Raw genomic sequence first — 22,476 nt, forward strand, 5'->3', positions numbered from 1 at the left:
GTAAACATCATCACAAATACACATGTAGTACACTGATGTGGCTAGTTAACGAGCAAACTGTTCTTTTGTACTCCATCTTCGGCTTTAAGAAGCTTTGATAATAACCGTTGATAGGGTTTAATCTTTGTGCATTGTGATTCATCCTTCAGTCTGTTCTTTCTGGTGAGGTGTACAACACCATGGGGTGCTTCTTCCTGCCTCTGGTGGGATGAGAATCAAAGACTGGAGCCGATATGACTGTTATCCGTCTGTAACAGACATGACTCATTCAAATCACTTCTCTTCCCCTGGGGAGGGATTTGCTTTCACACAGGGTGGTGGATATTGAGTGCTTTCAGTCCATTCGGAGTACGTGGTCTCATTCAAGATGTCTGTTATGAAAAGGTTGACGTTACAATGTGTATGAATTCTAATTGTGATCTTTGTACATATCATGGCGACAGTGAATGCCAGTGTGTCCTGGGTGGCATGGTGCAATTATAAGAACTCCCAGCATGCCCCAGCATAGGATTAAACCACATGGTCAGATATCCGTGAGACATTGTCCATGTTGTTGACTTGAGTGGACAAGGATTTACGGCTGTCAGTGTTTATTATTTTCCGTATGCCCGCTGTTTGGTTCTGGCATCGGCCAAAAGAGTGACAGGAAAATGCTGCTTTGAATTCCGCTCGAAACTTCCCTGTGGAAAAAAGCGAAACTTCGTTAAACACATAACATTTTAGTAATTTAGCAGATGCTCTTATCCAGAGCGACTTACAAGAGCAATTAGGGCTAAGGGCCTTGTTCAAGGGCACATCGGCAGATTTTTCCTAGTCTGCTTGGGGATTTGAACCACCAACCTTTCGGTTACTGACCCAACACTCTAAACCGCTAATCAAGCCTCAAATGAAAGGGGAATTCTGTTGAAATTCTACCACTTCAGTATTATGTTTCTTTACCATTAAAATTGACTGAACAAGTTATGCTGCACATCAAATCCCTCTTCCAAAGTGCCACTCTAAGTGTGTTGTGATGTACCGTACTGTCCAGCAGATGGGGCAATAAAATCATGAACTAAGTATATTGAGATAAACTCACCACTTAAAAAGTTATAGATGATTGGATTTGCAGCACTGTTGGCATATATCAGCCAATGTGAGAACGTGAACCAGGCGTACACAGTCTCTCTGCTGTTTGTGTACTTAAACGTCCCAAATACTCTGCAATGACAAGGTGACATCAGTGAGACCTCGTCAGTAATGACACCAAGTGTGTTGAAGCTGTAAATGGAGCTGTAGCTTATTGACAGGTGTTTACAAGTGTACACATATTTACTAGATGGGGGGAGGGGGGATATTAAAGAGATCGTTTACCTAATTCTATGAATAACTAGCAATTAATATATCGTTGCTGTCTGATGAAAACCTCGTAACTAAATGTTTTGCCAATTTGTATTATTGTTTTACATTTAATGAAAGCAGTAACTCCCCTCAATGTACTCTGAACATTTCATGACTCTAGGACCAAGAAAATATATTATTTAGTTTCATAATTCTACATTAATATGAAATTATGGTATTTTTTCCCCAAATTCCTGAAAAGTTTGTTTTGGAGAAAATAGGTTTTCATCAGACGGCGATGATGTACACCCTGAGAGACAGACATCCCAGATATGTTGTCTTACCGCGTTGATGGAGCAGAACAAATCTCTTCTACGTATGCTAATTTAATGCTTACAGATTACTCAATTCTCAGTATGTGAGCACCTTTTTCTGTAAACACAATGTTTACCAGGGACTACTGTGAATGACAACTGTTATTTGAGTCAAATGACTCATTTCCAAACGTAAACTGCTGACTCCTAGAAACGACTGACTCCTTGAAACATCTCTACGTTGAATCGTAGAGTGAATTGGCTATTGATCCTGATGACAGAGAGACAGAGCACCCAAAGAGGCTGCTACCTTTTCATGATGTTGAGGACGCTGATGGGCAGGTAGCAGAGGGCAAATACGAAGAGCACCACCATCAGCATGCGGGCGGTCTTCCTGCGGGCCCGGACCTGTTTGATCTCAGCGGACACTGTGCTGGTCCGGACCCTGGCTGACTCCCCAGGACCTGGGGGATAAGCGGAACACTGGAGGGACGTCCGCTTCCTCTGCAGCACAGATGACGTCCCAGGAATCTGTTTAAAGAACCCACAACCCACAGCCGATCACACTGTGGTCTTTGAACAGCTTTTGCTTGTCCGACTCATTAAAACTCAAAACATTAAAAAAGCTCAATGGAATGGATCTGAACAGTGGAGTGCATATTCTGAGAGTGCATTGTCAAATAATTGCAAGGATAATTGACACTGATAACTTGATGACTGCATGATCAATCAACAAACAGCCAGATTGCTAAGAAACAGTGCAAATGTTGTCTGTTATTGTTCACAAACATTTACATACATACCTGTTGACACCACAGTTTATGACATATCTGGGTGTATGCCAGAACCATCAGACAGAGGGGAGCGAGGTATGTGGCGATGAAGAAACAGGTGTGATAGACCCTGGGGTAGACATCAGCTATTGGGAGAATAAAATATTACTTAGCTAAATGATTGTGACATAGATGTAAATTAGAGGCGCTACCCTTACAGAAAAACCACATGATTTCACATGAAATGTTCCATGTTATGTCACGTGAAAACATGTTTTTGTAACACTTCACATGTGATCACATGTTTTCAGGTGTAGTTTAATGTTATCACATGTTGATTTACATGTTGTCACATGTTGTCACATTAACTTCACATAAGATCACGTGATCACATGATTTTGGAATACTTCAGGTGTTCACATGTGAGATTCATGTGGTTTTTTCGTAAGGGTACTGTAGGAATTGTGGTGGTAATTGGTAAAACGCAAACAAACATGGCTACATTTATATACATATTTATCAGTAACATGCATGAGCTTGTAGTTACTGTGCAGGAATCTAAATTGAGTGGCAAGACAGAACATAATTATTTTTTTTTAAGGGAATCATCAGATTGTGCTGAAATATGGTTCCTATTAAAGAAAGGTTCAGCTGAACAAATACAACATTCTACACTTTACGAAATAACAATTGAATAAGTAGGCAGGTTTCCATTGACACAGGTTTATTCCACAAAATCAATGTCACAAAAGAAAACATTGCGACATGTGTAATGTAAACGGCAGTTATAGGCGAAATGTTTTAAACATCTACTACATTATTTATTAGAAAAACACCGTTTCCATCATAATTTGTAGCAATAAAAAAAATTGACAATAGAAAAATCCGCCCCTGTTGAGCATTACAAAAATGTAGTAAATGATAAAAATGCAGTAGATGTTCTACATCTACTACATTTTTGTATGTTCAACAGGGTCGGATTTTTCTTTTGTCAATTTTTTTTTTATTGCTACAAATTATGATGGAAACTGTTTTTCGAATAAATAATGATTGCCGAATAATTTTGAAGGTACGCTGGGCATGTGGTGTCATCACATAACTATAAAGCTCTACTCCACATTTATCCTTAATCTAAATGACTACTGCTTGCTAAATCTATTTTTTTCAACTATAAAAATAATGTTTCTTAGCAGGACAAGACTTGTCCTGACTATCAAGAATGAATTAACTGCTTCACCTTGCTTTTCTGGTTGGCTGGATGCAAGTTCCACGATCCAATTATTTCAGGTCTACAGGAGTGCACGTTTAACCATGGCACGATTGGGCGATACGTCGGCACATGAGAATTATTAGAATGTTGCAAATATTAGTCAATACTTGTTGACATGAAACAGATAGGTGTGAGTGGGCCAGTGACGGTCAGTGCCGTTTACGATTATAATTTTTTATGAGCATGACCTTATTTCTATATGACTCTCATTCATATTCCATTCACCCAGTTCAATGTAACATCGATAGGTTTAGGCTACTACATGATACTCGAATTTTCCCTATACCCATCATGAGGTTGCTATAACCTAGCCTATGAATGAAAGTTTACAAATGTAGGCGCACACAGGTCGAGAGGAAGATTTGAGATGACAGACAGTGACCCATTGACAGACATTGACACATTCAATACCGCCTTGCACATTCTTGCCTGCATCTATCTTATCTAGGGTGTAATCATTAGTCCAACAGTTGCAAACAAGTGTTTCTATTGGACAAATTCAGGTATTTTGATCCCTGTTTCGTTTGCTTCCGTTTAAGAAACGGTTTTCAACAGAATTGTTGGAATGAATACACCCCATATCACGCATAAACACAGTTCACTTTTATAGCAGCCACGTTGTATTCCTTCTCGCCTCTATGCACTCACCTCCTCTCACCTTTTCCCTTCGTTCGTGGACTTCAATGAACAACACATCAGCTGTATGTGACCAGGCGAAAAAAACGTTCCAAGCCAAACCCTGTCATAAGCGCTACATCGTTATCCTCATATTAGCTAAAGTAATGTCCTAGTCAACATAGCTAATAGAACTAATGTGTTAAAAAACAATGTGTTTTAATCAATTATTTGTAGTATTGTAATATAGTTTTATCTAAAAAGGATAACTTTTTCAATGTTATTTTATTTTTATTTTTCTGAAATTCACTGAGGAGGATGGTCCTCCCCTTCCTCCTCTGAGGAGGCTCCAGTGGAGCGGGCATACCATTTTATTAATGCACTCTACCCTACATGGAATGAGTTTGACACCCCTGCATTAGACAAACTGCTGAGCAATAATTGCATCCTGGCAATGGAACTGACCCCATACGACTTAAAAGATAACTTTGGCATTTCAGAGATTTGAGTCATGAGTAATGCCGCGTTCACGTGCTAGTCAGAACTAAAAAACTCGGAAATGTCCGACTTGCTAACTGGTTGTAGTTATATACGTGTCGTGTTCAACCAGTTAGAAAGTCTGTCATTTCCGAGTTCCGACTAGCACGTGAATGCGGCATCAGTCTGAGATGAAGGTACTGTACATACACTACATGGCCAAAAGTATGTTGACACCTGCTCGTCGAACATCTCATTCTAAAATCATGGGCATTAATATATAGTTGGTCCCCCCTTTCTGCTATCACACTCTTCTGGGAAGGCTTTCCACTAGATGTTGGAACATTGCAGCAGGGACTTGCTTCCATTCAGCCACAAGTGCATTAGTGAGGTCGGGCACTGCTGTTGGGCGATTAGGCCTGGCTCGCAGCCGGCGTTCCAATTCATCCCAAAGCTGTTTATTTGGGGTTGAGGGCAGGGCTCTGTGAAGGCCAGTCAAGTTCTTCAACACCGATCTCGACAAAACATTGGACCTCGCTTAGTGCATGGGGGTATCATCATGTTGAAAAAGGAAAGTGCCACAAAGTTGGAAGCACAGAATCGCCTAGAATGTCATTGTATGCTGTAGCGTTAAGGTTTCCCTCCACTGGAACTAAGGGGCCTAGCCCAGACCATTATTCCTCCTCCCCTAACTTTACAGTTGGCACTATGCATTCAGGCAGGTAGCGTTCTCCTGGCATCTGCCAAACCCAGATTCGTCCTCCGTCGGACTGCCAAATGGTGAAGCGTGATTAATCACTCCAGAGAACATGTTTCCACTGCTCCAGAGTCCAATGGCGGTGAGCTTTACACCATTCCAGCCGACGCTTGGCATTGCGCATGGTGATCTTAGGCCTGTGAGCAGCCGCTCGTCCATGGAAACCCATTTCATGAAGCTCCCAACGAACAGTTATTGTGCTGACGTTGCTTGCAGAGGCAGTTTGGAGTGAGTGTTGCAACCAAAGACAGACGATGTGTACACACTATGCTTTTCAGCATTCGGCCGTCCCGTTCTGTGAGCTTGTGTGGCCTACCACTTCGCGGCTGAGCCGTTGTTGCTCCTAGACGTTTTCACTTCACAATAACAGAATTTACAGCTGACCGGGGAAGCTCTAGCAGGGGAGCAATTTGACGAACTGACTTGTTGGAAAGCTGGCATCCTATGACAGTGCCACGTTGAAAGTCACTGAGCTCTTCAGTAAGGCCATTCTACTGCCAATGTTTGTCTATGGAGATTGCATGGCGGTGTCCTCGTTTTTATACAGCTGTCATCAGCAGGTGTAAATAGCCGAATCCACTAATTTGAAGGGGTGTCCACATAGCGTATGTAGGATCTTATTTTGAGCCAGTTAGCTACAGCACGAAAATAATCCTGCAGCAAACAGGAAAAGTAAACTATTATATGGATTTTATATTCTAGTGGCAAATGTGTTAAATTATAGTCATGGTATACTGTAAAAGGGACAATCAACTTGGGGCTCTATGCGTTCTCTGGAAAATAATGGAACTCCATGTAAGGTCAGTTCCACTCTGCTAGCGTGTCGTGGAACACACCTTCCACGTCAATCATTATTTTCCTTAGAACGCATTGCCCCTCGTTGATTATCCCTTACATAATCAATGGACATAAAAAAAAAAATTCACATACACTACAAGTTTTAAATGTCCTGCATCAAATTAAGATCCTACAGTAAATTAAGATCCTACATCGGTAGATATCAACCTTTAAAGTTGAGAGTTTGCATGAGGACAAATTCCTGCAAAGGTTTTCCACACTAAAACGAATTTGAGAGATGGAGTACTTTGATCTCGCTCATTCAATCGATAGCCTTGACACATTCATTTATTTTCTATCTAAACAATTGTGCTGCCAATAGTTGAAAGGTTTTCTGTGTGAGAGTATTTGTCTATAGCAATCAAGATGCATCTTTTATCAGATGACCTGCAAAGTCATCCCTCGATGCTTTCCAAGTCTTTTTCAACTGTCTGACCGTGAATCATTCAGCAGGACAGATAAATGGGAGGCTGGTGAGGGGAGGACAGCTCATAATAATGGATGGAATGGAAAACCAGGTGTTTGATAACTTTCCATTAATTCCGTTCCAGCAATTACTATGAGCCCGTCCTCCCCATTTAAAGTGCCACCATCCACCACTGCCCTAATCATACAGTCTGGTTAGATAGTAGTTTTTCCTATCAAAGGAAGACAGTGACTTGTTTTCAATATCGTGTCATCATGGATGTTGCATTTATATTATTCATTGAGTAGAATTCAAAAGGTACCCACCCATGTAGAAAAATATGTAGGAGGCTGGATAGAACACTCAACCATGTAGAAATAACTTGCAAGAGGCCCAAATAGAAACATATTTTTGCTCTGTAATTACATGCTTGACAGTAGATGATGGTAGAAACCTATGCTTTCTGTTTGCACTTTTTTGCCACTTGCATTTGCACCTTTTTGTGTTCACTGTCAAGAATGTAATTAAACACCAATGTTATTTTATATCTGCCTCCTGCATGTTTTTTCTGCATGGTTTGAGTGCGAGTACCTTTTGAATTCTACTTAGTTATCCCCGTACTTAGTATATGATTAGAATACTATACAGCAGCGAAGATAAAATAAGATTTGGTTACATTTTGATCTAATTGAATTCTTCCTAGAAATTAAGTGAATTAAGGACATTGTCCCAGCAACTCATTTGGATACTGGTCTCACACAAGTTCAGAATCCCTTAAAGGAAAATTCCACCCCAAAACGAGCTTTTGGTATTTGTTTCATTAGTCCATTGTTGATTTAGTCCCAACATGTTTTGCATGTCAGCAATCAGGTTTTCAAGATGAATAACTTTCAAAATGCAGAAATACAGCTGGTACAGTGGCTTGCGAAAATATTCACCCCCCTTGGCATTTTTCCTGTTTTGTTGCCTTACAACCTGGAATTAAAATTGATTTTTGGGGGGTTTGTATCATTTGATTTACACAACATGTCTACCACACTGAAGATGCAAAATATTTTTTATTGTGAAACAAACAAGAAATAAGACAAAAAAACTTGAGCGTGCATAACTATTCACCCCCCCAAAGTCAATACTTTGTAGAGCCACCTTTTGCAGCAATTACAGCTGCAAGTCTCTTGGGGTATGTCTCTATAAGCTTGGCACATCTAGCCACTGGGATTGTTGCCCATTCTTCAAGGCAAAACTGTTCCAACTCCTTCAAGTTGGATGGGTTCCGCTGGTGTTCAGCAATCTTTAAGTCATACCACATATTCTCAATTGGATTGAGGTCTGGGCTTTCACTAGGCCATTTTAAGACATTTCAATTTTTCCCTCAAGTATGCTTAGGGTCATTGTCCTGCTGGAAGGTGAACCTCCGTCGCAGTCTCAAATCTCTGGAAGACTGAAACAGGTTTCCCTCAAGAATTTCCCTGTATTGAGCGCCATTCATCATTCCTTCAATTCTGACCAGTTCCCCAGTCCCTGCCGATGAAAAACATCCCCACAGCATGGGATGGTGTTCTCGGGGTGATGAGAGGTGTTGGGTTTGCACCAGACATAGCGTTTTCCTTGATGGCCAAAAAGCTCAATTTTAGTCTCAACTGACCAGAGTACCTTCTTCCATATGTTTGGGGAGTCTCCCACATGCCTTATGGCGAACACCAAACGTGTTTGCTTATTTTTTTTTATTTTTTAAGCAATGGCTTTTTTTCTGGCCACTCTTCCGTAAAGCCCAGCTCTGTGGAGTGTACGGCTTAAAGTGGTCCTATGGACAGATACTCCAATCTCCGCTGTGGAGCTTTGCAGCTCCTTCAGGGTTATCTTTGGTCTCTTTGTTGTCTCTCTGATTAATGCCCTCCTTGCCTGGTCCATGAGTTTTGGTGGGCGGCACTCTCTTGGCAGGGTTGTTGTGGTGCCATATTCTTTCAATTTTTTAATAATGGATTTAATGGTGCTCCGTGGGATGTTCAAAGTTTCTGATCTTTTTTTATAACCCAACCCTGATCTGTACTTCTCCACAACTTTGTCGATGATCTGTTTGGAGAGCTCCTTGGTCTTCACGCTGCCGCTTGCTTGGTGGTGCCCCTTGCTTAGTGGTGTTGCAGACTCTGGGGCCTTTCAGAACAGGTGTATATATACTGAGATCATGTGACAGATCATGTGACACTTAGATTGCACACAGGTGGACTTTATTTAACTAATTATGTGACATCTGAAGGTAATCGGTTGCACCAGATCTTATTTAGGGGCTTCATAGCAAAGGGGATGAATACATATGCACGCAACACTTTTCCGTTATTTTTTTCATTTCACTTCACCAATTTGTAGTGAAATAGGAAAAACGCGAAGGGGGATGAATACTTTTGCAAGGCACTGTATGATGCATTTTGCATCACATGATGCTGCGCTTTTCTGTATTTTGAAAGTCTAAACATTTTGGGACTATATGAACAATGGACTAATGAAACAAATACCAATAGATAGTCTTTGGGTGGAATTTTCCTTTAAGAGTGATAGCGACGCAGGAGACACTATAAATGTTATTTTCTAATGCTCCTATGGAATATTGATTCCATCAGAAATTAACCAGCACATTTGTGGAGCTGCTCTAGTGTTTATAAATGATAAACCGGGTGGTTCTAGCCCTGAATGCTGATTGGCTGAAAGCTGTGGTATATCAGACCGTATACCACGGGTATGACAAAAAAAATCATTTTCACTGTTCTAATTACGTTGATAACCAGTTTACAATAGCAATAAGGCACCTCGGGGGTTTGTGGTAAGTGGACACTATACCACGGCTAAGGGCTGTATCCTGGCACTCCACGTTGCGTCGTCCGAAAGAACAGCCCTTAGCCGTGGTATATTGGTCGTATACCACACCCCCTCAGGACTTATTGCTTAATTATTCCCCATCTGACAACAGCTCTGGAGGTTTAGTCACAATAACTGAAATATGCCGGTTGCCTTTGGTCAAGACCTTGGTTCAAATAGTGAGTGTTTGCTAGAGGCTGCCTGGAATTCTAAATGGGCACGCTTTATATTTTTGGGACTACTCCAGTGGAGTACTCAATTCAGGCAAGCTCAATCAAGTAGAAGTATTAGAAGTTGGTCTGGGCTGGGGTTACAGTCCCTTGGCGAGGTCCTGTGGCATTGAGAGGAGGGAGTTTGTGGATGCCTGCCTACCTCCCCAGTGCTCATCACACACAGTGAAAAGGCTGGTTTTGTTGGTGAGCTCAGGGAGCAGGCTGCTGCACTCCATCACGATGGCCTGAGGGATCATGATGACACAGGAAACCAACCAGATGAGGATGATACTCTTGCGGGCGCGCCTGGCCGTGCTTTTGAACATCAGCGGGTGGCAGATTGCATACCAGCGGTCGAGAGCGATGCAGCTCAGAGTCAAGACTGACACAGATACGGAGATTGTCTGGGAGATTGAAAAAGAGGATGTGCAGTTAATTAAAGCACAAAGTGAACCAGGGCAAAAAGTACTAGACTTAATATATACCTGCAGAGAGAAAATCAGTGATTTCCCTTGGACAAACAAAGGACGTCTGACTGCTGACATTTTCACAGGATTCTACATGTAGAATCGGCTTGCACTCGGTTTGAAAATTACGGGCGGCACTCCATTCAGAGGTGCTAAGTACTCTCAGCCGGCAAATGGTACTGGTGTGTCTGCGTCTTTATTAGAAGCGCAGAGATAATCAACTGTCAGGGATTAGTATTATATACAGTATATATGATGAAGTCTGACTAACTACCATAACCAAAGGATGATTACAATATAAACATTTATATGATGAATCTGAGTTTACACAATACAGACAAATTCTAGCAACAAAAAAAGAAAATGGCATTACTGTTGATATGGCTGAGATGGGGAAATACTGTCAAAGTATGGGGGCCCTAGTCTATATTCAACAGGTCTACTATATTCCCTTAATAGTCAACATTCTCAGCATTAATAACAATCTTGTTTTCTTTAAGTGTAAACTGATAATACATTTCCTATGAATAGATAGATGTTTCCAGGAAATTATAAGTAGCTGTAATATGAAACACCTATGATGATTATGGCTGGCACAATTACCGTATAACCGTATTGTCGTATAACCGACTGTTATGGATGAAGACTGTCATGAAAATAAAATAACCGTCAAAACCGTTATTTTTTGTGGTTTTTATTTGGAGCATACAGCTAATTTATGACGGGACGGCCGGGCATTCCTGCGGTTGAGTTTGTTTCTACAGTATTGACGCAATAATTTCCCTGGTAATTTAGAATGTTCATTCAAATGATGTGGCTCATGCAATCAAATTAATTTTTTGTAATGTCAGTTGAGTTGAATCAACAAATCACAGCACATATTCAGTGGTAGTCACTAGTTAGCACAGCCACAAAGTACTAAACCCCGCCTATTTCTACAATTTATCTTCTTAAAATGTGATTTTACATTTTAGCATGCTCTTATCCAGAGCGACCTACAGTAGTGAGGGCATACAATCTCGTACTGGCCCTCATGGGAATTGAACCCACATCTCTGGGTTTACAAGCACCATGCTCTACCAATTGAGCCACCCACTTGAAACCTAACCCTAACCTTAACCACACTGCTAACCTTATGCCTAACCCTAACCTTAAATGAAGACCAACGCAATGGCCGCCAGTCCACCCATTATGCCACCATTGTCTTGAATGGGGATGCCCGTTCCATTCATTGTATTTCTATGGCAGCACATGCAAAGAGGAGCGGAGAGGAGAACATTTGCATCTTTAAAAATAAAACGTTTTTGGGTTGTTGTTTTTTGCTATTCAAGCGGTTGTTACGTGACCGCGGTCATTTGGCAGACCAATAACCGTCATCCAAAATTCCATGAACCTCACAGCCCTAAATTAGCATTGTTACTCATCACAGTGATATGAACCTACCAGCCATTTTCTGCTATCCTTATAAGTTCCTCTGTTGGTTTAGAGTGGCAGGAATTATTATGATTATGGGCTTATATTAATCATAACACTTTCTAGAGATAATTTGGCAACTTCATTTATTTATTTATATGAATAAAAAGATAAGCATCACAAATCTGGAAATTATCCCGAGTGGCGCAGTGGTCTAAGGCACTGCATTGCAGTGCTAGCTGTGCCACTAGAGATCCTGGTTCGAATCCAGGCTCTGTCGTAGCCGGCCATGACCGGGAGACCCATGGGGTAGCGCACAATTGGCCCAGCGTCGTCCAGGGTAGGGGAGGGAATGGCCGGCAGGGATGTAGCTCAGTTGGTAGAGCATGGCGTTTGCAACGCCAGGGTTGTGGGTTTGATTCCCACGGGGGGCCAGTATGACAAATGTATGCACTCACTAACTGTAAGTCGCTCTGGATAAGAGCGTCTGCTAAATGACTAAAATGTATATGGGGCTGGTGTATTCTTTCCAGTCGTTTTAGATTGTGTCATATAGCTGGATCTATAAAACAGACAGCCTGGGCCTTTTACATTTTGCAGACTCTCTTATCCAGAGCAACTGCATACATTTTAATACTTAATTCGTACTGGTCCCCCGTGGGAATCAAACCCACAACCCTGGCACCATAAGTGCCATGCTCCACCAACTGAGCAACACAGGACTTTTCTTGATATTAGACTACTTTTGATGTCTTAAAACTTCTGGCACACTTTTATCTTGAAGCGTTATGTTCCTTTAATGTCTGCAGCCATCACTCAAATATCAATTAGAGACCGTAGACAGTAGAGGAGCTGTAAGAATTACAATTGGGTCCATCTGACTGACAATGGGGGACATTTTCAGCTCTCTCATTAACATCCTTTAGCAAATGGACACATCAAATTGGCCCTACAGCTATTCCAATTTACCTCAGCCATGCTTCACACAGCCATTAGGATAGGCAAGATGTACACACAGTGCTGTAGTAAATATTGGAGTAACTAATGAAAATGACGCTTCTGTCGGGAGCAGCAGTCGGGAGAGGACGTGTTTTTCTCTAGCTCTCTAGCTCTCTAGCTGGAGGTAAGCAAACTTCTCATTTGGTGTTGAGTATAGCTTAACCATGCATTAGATCGTAGGTTGGTAGTTAGTTGTAGTTAGGTATTGTATTTATTATAGGTTAGTATTGTTGTTATTGTAGGTTTCCGTAGGTTATTGTAGGCTAGTATTGAAGCTCGAGGCTAGCTAGCTCTCTAGCTGGAGGTAAGCAAACTTCTCATTTGGTGTTGAGTATAGCTTAACCATGCATTAGATCGTAGGTTGGTAGTTAGTTGTAGTTAGGTATTGTATTTATTATAGGTTAGTATTGTTGTTAGTATCGAAGCACGAGGCTAGCTAGCTAGCGGGTAGCTACTGGTAACGATTAGCTGTTCCCACTGTTAAATGTGCTTCTAGCCAACGTTTAATTTTTGCTGCGTTCTGCGTTCTGCGTTGCTGCGTTCTGCGTTATGTAAGGAACTAGACACGGACATGAATCATCTGTTTAGTGTGCTAGTGTGCTAACACACTCTTGGCAGTTTGTTGTAACCAAGTATTGGTGCTAATTGTGTGTTAATGGATGCTAGCTTGCTAGTTAGCTACGGCGTCATAGCTAGGTATCGTGGGTAGCTACTGTGTCTTGGCAGTGTCTTCCGCCGTGCCGGCTGTAGCACGAAGCGAGCTAATTAGCCGTTTTTTCGAACAGAGTCAGAGTCAACACAGTAGCCATTGTGTGCCGGGTGTAGCACGAAGCTAGCTAGCTAGCCGTTCTTCAAACAAAGCCAACACAGTGGCCATTGCTAGCTACCCAGCACGACCAGCGAACGGTGCGGTAGTAGCTAATTACAATATACTTGTCCTAGCTAGCCAATGTTGAATCATTGCTGCGTCATGAAAGGAACTTGACACAGACACGAATGATCTGTTTAGTGTGTTATCACACTATTGGTGGTTTGCTGTGACCAAGTGTTTGTGCTTGGCTGGGTGTTACTGGATGCTGGCATGCTGGTTAGCTAGTTAACACACTATTGGTGGTTTGCTGTGAGTATTGGTGCTTAACTGTGTGTTAAACTGTGTGTTATTGGATGCTAGCATGCTAGTCAGCTATGGTGTCATAGTTGGCTAGCTGAATAAAGTGGGTTTGAGTCTATTCCTTTAAACATTGAACAACTGTTCAGTGAAACAATTTTAGTTTCTGAGGTAGAAGTTTTTGGTGAGGGAGGCCCCCCTCTCTCCTCTCCCAGATGCTTAGCTCATTTCATTCCGATCTCCTCTGCATTTTTGTAGCCATTTGCTACAGCCTGTCAACTATGCCTCTGCCTATCCCTGTTCTCTCGTCTCTGCACAGGCTACACAAACAACGCACAACACCGCGCGGCTGCTGCCTCTCCAACCTGGTGGTCCCTGCTCGCACCCCTCACCTGGAGTTCCAGGTCGCAGGCAGCCTCTGGAACTGCCGTTCTGCTGCCAACAAAGCTGACTTCATCCCAGCCTATGCCAACCTCCAGTCCCTCGACTTCCTGGCGCTGACGGAAACATGGATCACCACTGAAAACACGGCTACTCCTACTGCTCTCTCCTCGTCTGACCATGTGTTCTCGCATACCCCGAGAGCATCTGGTCAGAGGGGTGGTGGTACAGGAATCCTCATCTCTCCCAAGTGGACATTCTCAATTTTTCCCCTAACCCATCTGTCTATCTCCTCATTTGAATTCCATGCTGTCACAGTCACTAACCCATTTAAGCTTAATATCCTTGTCATCTATCGCCCTCCAGGTTCCCTTGGAGAGTTCATCAACGAGCTTGACGCCTTGATAAGTTCCTTTCCTGAGGATGGCTCACCCCTCACAGTTTTGGGGGATTTCAACCTCCCTATGTCCACGTTTGACTCATTTCTCTCTGCCTCCTTCTTTCCACTCCTCTCCTCTTTTGACCTCACCCTCTCACCGTCCCCCCCTACTCACAAGGCAGGCAATACGCTTGACCTCATCTTCACTAGATGCTGCTCCTCTACTAATCTCACTGCAACTCCCCTCCAAGTCTCCGACCACTACTTTGTTTCCTTTTCTCTCTCGCTCTCCTCCCACACTACTCACTCTGCCCCTACACAGATGGTAATGCGCCGCCGCAACCTTCGCTCTCTCTCTCCCACTACTCTCTCCTCTTCCATCCTATCATCTCTTCCCTCTGCTCAATCCTTCTCCCTCCAATCTCCTGATTCTGCCTCCTCAACCCTCCTCTCCTCCCTTTCTGCATCCTTTGACTCTCTGTGTCCCCTATCCTCCCGGCCGGCTCGGTCCTCCCCCCCAGCTCCGTGGCTTGATGACTCACTGCGAGCTCACAGAACAGAGCTCCGGGCAGCGGAGAGGAAATGGAAGAAAACTAAACTCCCTACCGACCTGGCATCTTTTCACTCCCTCCTCTCTACATTTTCTTCATCTGTTTCTGCTGCTAAGGCCACCTTCTACCACTCTAAATTCCAAGCATCTGCCTCTAACCCTAGGAAGCTCTTTGCCACATTTTCCTCCCTCCTGAATCCTCCTCCCCCCCCCCCCCCCTCCTCTCTCTCTGTGGATGACTTCGTCAACCACTTTGAAAAGAAGGTTGACGACATCCGATCCTCGTTTGTTAAGTCTAATAACACTGCTGGTCCTGCTCACACTGCCCTACCCTATGCTTTGACTTCTTTCTCCCCTCTCTCTCCAGATAAAATCCTGCGACTTGTGACTGCAGGCCGCCCAACAACCTGCCCGCTTGACCCCATCCCCTCCTCCCTTCTCCAGACCATCTCCGGTGACCTTCTCCCCTACCTCACCTCGCTGATCAACTCATCCTTGACCGCTGGCCATGTCCCTTCCGTCTTCAAGAGAGCGAGAGTTGCTCCCCTCCTCAAAAAACCAACACTCGACCCCACTGATGTCAACAACTACAGACCAGTATCCCTTCTTTCTTTTCTTTCCAAAACTATTGAGCGTGCCGTCTTTAGCCAACTCTCTTGCTATCTCTCTCAGAATGACCTTCTTGATCCAAACCAATCAGGTTTCAGGACTGGTCATTCAACTGAGACTGCTCTTCTCTGTGTCACGGAGACTCTCCGCACTGCTAAAGCTAACTCTCTCTCCTCTGCTCTTGTCCTTCTAGACCTGTCTGCTGCCTTTGATACTGTGAACCATCAGATCCTCCTCTCCACCCTCTCCGAGATGGGCATCTCCGGCGCGGCTCACTCCTGGATTGCGTCCTACCTGACCGGTCGCTCCTACCAAGTGGCGTGGCGGGAAGCTGTCTCCGCACCACGTGCTCTCACCACTGGTGTCCCCCAGGGATCGGTTCTGGGCCCTCTCCTTTTCTCCCTATACACCAAGTCACTTGGCTCTGTCATATCCTCACATGGTCTCTCCTATCATTGCTACGCTGACGATACACAACTAATCTTCTCCTTTCCCCCTTCTGATAACCAGGTGGCGAATCGCATCTCTGCATGTCTGGCAGACATATCAGTATGGATGACGGATCACCACCTCAAGCTGAACCCTGGCAAGACGGAGCTGCTCTTCCTCCCGGGGAAGGACTGCCCGTTCCATGATCTCGCCATCACGGTTGACAACTCCGCTGTGTCCTCCTCCCAGAGTGCGAAGAGCCTAGGCGTGACCCTGGACAACACCCTGTCGTTCTCCGCCAACATCAAGGCGGTGACCCGCTCCTGCAGGTTCATGCTCTACAACATTCGGAGAGTGCGACCCTGCCTTACACAGGAAGCGGCGCAGGTCCTGGTCCAGGCACTTGTCATCTCCCGTCTGGACTACTGCAACTCGCTGTTGGCTGGGCTCCCTGCCTGTGCCATTAAACCCCTACAACTCATCCAGAATGCCGCAGCCCGTCTGGTGTTCAACCTTCCCAAGTTCTCTCACGTCACCCCCCTCCTCCGCACACTCCACTGGCTTCCAATTGAAGCTCGCATCCGCTACAAGACCATGGTGCTTGCCTATGGAGCAGTGAGGGGAACGGCACCTCTGTACCTTCAGGCTCTGATCAGTCCCTACACCCAAACGAGGACATTGCGTTCATCCACCTCTGGCCTGCTGGCTCCCCTTCCTCTGCGGAAGCACAGCTCCCGCTCAGCCCAGTCAAAACTGTTCGCTGCTCTGGCACCCCAATGGTGGAACAAGCTTCCTCACGACGCCAGGACAGCGGAGTCACTCACCACCTTCCGGAGACATTTGAAACCCCACCTCTTTAAGGAATACCTGGGATAGGATAAAGTATTCCTTCTAACCCCCCCCCCCCCAAATTGTAAAGTGGTTATCCCACTGGCTATAGGGTGAACGCACCAATTTGTGAGTCGCTCTGGCTAAGAGCGTCTGCTAAATGACGTTAATGTGCCCTTGAGCAAGGCACTTAACCCTAATTGCTCCTGTAAGTCGCTCTGGTTAAGAGCGTCTGCTAAATGACTAAAATGTAATGTAAATGTAAAAATGTCAATTAAGTTTGTGCAGCATTTACATATGACCTTCCTTTGGAGAGTACCTATGTCATACTGCAAGAAGGCCAGGGGAGAAAACCAATTTAATATTCTGCTTCTGCAGCTCATCAGGTAAATGTTTTATAAATGGTTTTAATTTAGCTCTTGATGGGGTGAGAGACCACCAGCTGCCTCTCCTCTGTTGGAAAATTGTAGTCCTCTCCACTCTGTCTTTCAGACAGACATGAATGATAACGGAGTAATTCAGACCAGGACGTTATTGATAGGACTCCAGGCATTTGTCTGTGGGTTTTGGATACAGTCCTGTGTTAAGGCCTCCCACGTGGCGCAGTGGTCTAAGGCACTGCATTTCAGTGCTAGAGGCATCACTACAGACCCTGGTTCGATCCCAGGCTGTATCACAACCGGCCGTGATCGGGAGTCACATTGGGCGGCGCACAATTGGCCCAGCATCGTTAGGGGTAGGCAGTCATTGTAAATAAGAATTTGTTCTTAACTGACTTGCCTAGTTAAAGAAAGGAAATTCAAAGATTAACTAACCTGATAAACCCTTTTTTCAATCTCCTGACCATATTTTTCAACAGGCAGCATTGCAAAAATGTAATTACACTATGTACTATATTTGTCCCAGCATGAATGCAAAATAATATGAGTCAGACATGGATTGAGAGGCTCCCTTTAAATAATTTCACTGTTATTTTCACAATGGTTAGGCAAGAGGTTTTTTCAATAGGCAAATTGCATTGAAAAAGTATGCCCCCATTAAACTTGAAAATAACTGGAGACAGGTTGTTTTGTTTGTCATATCCTCGGACTAGCCAGAATCCGACATTCATTCATTTCTTCTCTGTATTCGGAACGGTGCTGTGCCAGAATGTGGACAGCCAGTGCCCGGAGCGGTAAATGGCTTGGAAAATGTACCTCAATCCAGGGATGGAATATGTCGCTGTACTCCTAATTATCCTGAAATTACGAATGGTGAATCGAGAAGATTGGAAAACTGCTAGTTTTTTATTAAACTGCATGCTAGGCTAGCTAATGCTATAGCAGCCAATTGGATTCCTTGAAAATGCATTGGGGTGAGTAGTTAACAGAAGTGTTGTGGAATCCAATGGGTTGCTTTCATAGCCATGGAAAGTAGGGGTGCTGAGGGTGCTGCAGTACCCACTGAAAAATCTATACAAAATAAAAATAATTAACAAAAAATAGTGAACTGGGCCTTTACTAGTCCTGTATTAGCGGACTGATATAGCTGTCTGTAGCACTGGCAAAAAAAGTATAATCAACCCCCAGCATGCTGACGAAAATCGCAGTTTAATAAAAAAAAGTATTTCAAATCTTGATGTATCATTTTGGAAAATTGGATAATTAGGTGAACAGCACCTTGAGGTACGTTTTCTGTGCCATATCTCGCGTCCGCTCCGCGGTGTCCTCATCATGGCAGCCTGCCGTTCAGACCTTACCGGGAAGATGTAATTACAGTGACCGCAAGGTCTGAATCTTTAGGCTAATCCTCTGGTATACAGTATGGCTGTGGATTCTGCCCCATTTGGCTGAATGTTCCATCACACTGGATCAAAAGAGAATTATGATGTTGATCCATAGAAGACTGAGCCCACAGCAGTTGAGGTGGGAAAGCAAAATACTTTCCTGTGGCACAAGGATCACTATGGGGTCCCTTCAAAGGTGTTTTAAAGAATAGCGTTTAGTACCCTGGAGTTACGTACCAACTATCAAGCTTGAAGTGGCAAGCGGTACCGGTACTGGAGCGCCAAGTCTGGGACCAAAAGGCTCCTAAACAGCTTCTACCCCCAAGCCATAAGACTGCTGAACAGTTAATCAGATGGCTACCCGGACTGTTTACATTGACCCCCTTTTTGTTTCTTACATTTCTATTTTCTTTGCACTGTCTATGCACACACACACACACACACACGTAGCTCAGTTGGTAGAGCATGATGCTTGCAACGCCAGGGTTGTGGGTTCAATTCCCACGGGGGGGGCAGTATGACAAATGTATGCACTCACTAGCTGTAAGTGGCTCTGGATAAGAGCTTCTGCTAAATGACTCAAATGTAAATATTGACGCCACACCCTTCATACGCTTCTGCCACTCTTCTCTATCCTGCTTGCCTAGTCACTTTTACCCATACCTACATATTACCTCAACTACCTCGTACCCCAGCACATTGACTCGGTACTGGTACTCCTTGTAAATAGCCTCGTTATTGTATTGTGTTACTATTTCCTTTTATTGATTTATTTTGCTACTCTTTTCTTACTTTTCAACTCTGCATTGTTGGGAAAGGGCTCGTGACTAAGCATTTCATAGTAAAGTCTACACCTTTCGCAGTCTGATGTTACTCAGTTGGTAAAGCATGGAGCTTGCAACACCAGGGTTGCAGGTTTGATTCCCGCAGGGGACCGGTATGAAAATGTATACAGTTGCTCTGGATAAGAGTGTATACTAAATGATACATGTATTCGGCACGTGACAAAGTTAAAGTTGGGAAATGTGAAAATAAAAACCTTGAAACATCCTCTTACCTGTAAGTAAGGTAGTATTTTACAAAGAGTGTTTCCAAAGAACCATGTTTCTGTAATGTCCACCACAAGACTTGCCGGGAGACAGGTGATGGTGACCAGGACATCAGCAAAGGAGAGATTCACAATGAAACAGTTGGTCACTGTGCGCATGTGATGGTTTTTCCACACTGCAAAACAAACTGACAACAAGACACAACCAAGAACTGCTGCTGTTAGGAATACATGGAGACATCAATGACATTGATTGTTCTGAATCAAATGCAATACAACACACAGCACACACCTGAATAACAGCTATCAATTGCATAATCAATATGAATTCCTTTCAAATTAACCTGTTGTTGTCACAATAGTTTACAGACGGGACAGAGCAAGGCACAGCGTGATATGCATACATGTTTATTTATATTGAATAAACACCACAACAAAACAACAAACGAAACGTGAGGCCCAAGGTAGACAAACAACATACCTCACACGGAACAAGATCCCACAACCCACTAGTGCCAATAGGCTGCCTAAGTATGGTCCCCAATCAGAGACAACGAGCGACAGCTGCCTCTGATTGGGAACCACACCGGCCAACATAGATCTATACCTACTAGATCTAAACATAGAAAATACAACATAGAAAATCACAACAAGGAATATACACACCCTGACTCAACATATAAGCGTCCTCTGAGTCAGGGCGTGACAGTTGTCCTGTTATGTCTCTTACATTTCCCTTGGTGATTATGAAAAGGGCAGTCAAATAACAATGTATAATAGTGACGAATTTAATCTACAATAAGCCTACATCTGTGATAAGACTGTCATAAACACATTTCTAATTTACTCCAAAATAATGTGGAAGGTAAAAATAATGGATATGAATACAGTCAACATAGCCTCTTTTCAGTATCCACAGGGTATGACATCAGGACAGGTTTACAACTCAGGAGAGTTAGACATATTGAACAGATTTCTCGTTTTCAAAGGTTCCCCAGTCTGCAGTGAACCATTCCATCTCCAACCCTGCTCTTCAAGAAGCACATAACGCTCTTCCTGCCTTAAAGACACAGTGTACCTTTACTACAGACACGTATTATAATTGGCAAATAAACCAGTCTCATTCACAAACAGATCATGAAGAATTAGTAAAATCGTGCCCTAAACTTCGGGTAAAGAGAAAAATGCCGTTCCTGTCAACACAAGCGAACAGCACTGCCATGGTAACAAAAGAAACTGCACACTGAGAAAATGAGACGCACTTGTAGGCTACTTGAAAACATTGTTAAACGATGCCCGTATTGTCAGCACATAAAAAATTATTTAGAAGAAATGTAGACACTTAATTAAGACCATTAACAAGAATTAGATTAGCCAATAATCTCATAATAGCAGTTATCCAGGGCTAGATTCAATTGGATTAAAACATGCCATGTTTAAGCAGTATCTTAAGTGTCTTGATAAGATACTGCCCAATAATCTTATTCTGAAAACTGGAAGCATCTACTTAATGCAGTAAACTTTATTTATTTTACAGGCATCTTATTATGAACTAGAAGCATAGGCCTAATAGAGATGCTCCAAAAATATGTTCTTTCCAATTTCTAATATGCCCTCACCTATATTAGTATTATTAACACCCAAAACGGAAAAATACCGTTTAAAGAGAATGCTTTGTACACCACTTTGATTCTGGTTTATCACTTTACAGATCGCGTGGCTTATCATTTTAGCTGTCGCGTGTCACATGCACATACGAATACGACAGATGCCCATGCATGTCCGCGCTCCGGATAAGGTCTTTATTTTACGCTTCCCAAATACATTCGATTGTCAATAAACTCATGTTTTATTCATAGACGGTAGTCTACTGATACTGCATTAGTGAACACCAAATTAATATCTTAATAATAATAATAATAATCATATATATATGGATAGCCTACAATCGACTCACCGGTAGCCTAACTTCTATGAAAGTACCATTATGTTCAATGAAGCCCAGATAGCTTTGCGGACTTGATCTAATGCAATGCACTTTAAAATTAGGATGACATTTTTGAAATTATCCTGGCTCAATTAATCCATCCTGCGATAAACCCTTTAACAAAACTTACCTAATGTGTTTCCAATGAGAGAAACGAAAAAAACAAGTATGTATCCTGCAATAAGAACCCATTCATACTGCTTGGGATGCAAATATTCCCTCCAGATATACTTCAGAAGTTCATCATCCTCATCGATGCTAGAGTATGGGTGTAATTCCGTGGTGCAAAGCTCATGTGAAGGGGCTGAACATTCTCCACAATCCGAATTCACTGTGATCCCCGACATCCTTCAAGATTTGGAAGTGTTTAGGGTCTTTTTAGTGTCCGTTCAGCGCGCCTGGAACGAGCAACAGACTACCTGGTTTAGTGTCTGCTAAAATGGTTATGCACCAGATCTGAATCACTTGGGCATTATCAAGGTGACTGAAGGACCCATCTCTCCAAGGCAGGGAGCATGCAAGGCAAGGAACCAATCAGAAAATTCCTTGTTGACAAAAAAAGAGGGGGAAGGGTTAATACCCCAAATACCAGAAGCCCTGTCATAAAACGCAAATGATAGCATGAGGAATTGAAGAGACCAGATTGGATGACTTAATCAAATAACATTATTTTTAATAG

General features: G+C 43.1%; 1 protein-coding gene across 1 annotated transcript; it reads right to left on the reverse strand.

Annotated features, from left to right (window-relative positions):
- Positions 1–510: 510 nt before the first annotated feature.
- On the reverse strand, positions 511–22,144 carry LOC311100371 (orexin receptor type 2-like; the record flags this gene model as incomplete). Its single annotated transcript, XM_084141266.1, has 7 exons — positions 511–680; positions 1,079–1,200; positions 1,945–2,165; positions 2,438–2,553; positions 9,995–10,238; positions 19,820–19,998; positions 21,928–22,144. The coding sequence occupies 7 exons, from the start codon at positions 22,142–22,144 to the stop codon at positions 511–513; spliced, it is 1,269 nt and encodes a 422-aa protein (XP_083997392.1).
- Between the last annotated feature and the right edge of the window lie 332 nt (positions 22,145–22,476).

Source organism: Coregonus lavaretus (assembly GCF_964263955.1).
Source record: "Coregonus lavaretus genome assembly, chromosome: 25".
NCBI lineage: Eukaryota > Metazoa > Chordata > Actinopteri > Salmoniformes > Salmonidae > Coregonus > Coregonus lavaretus.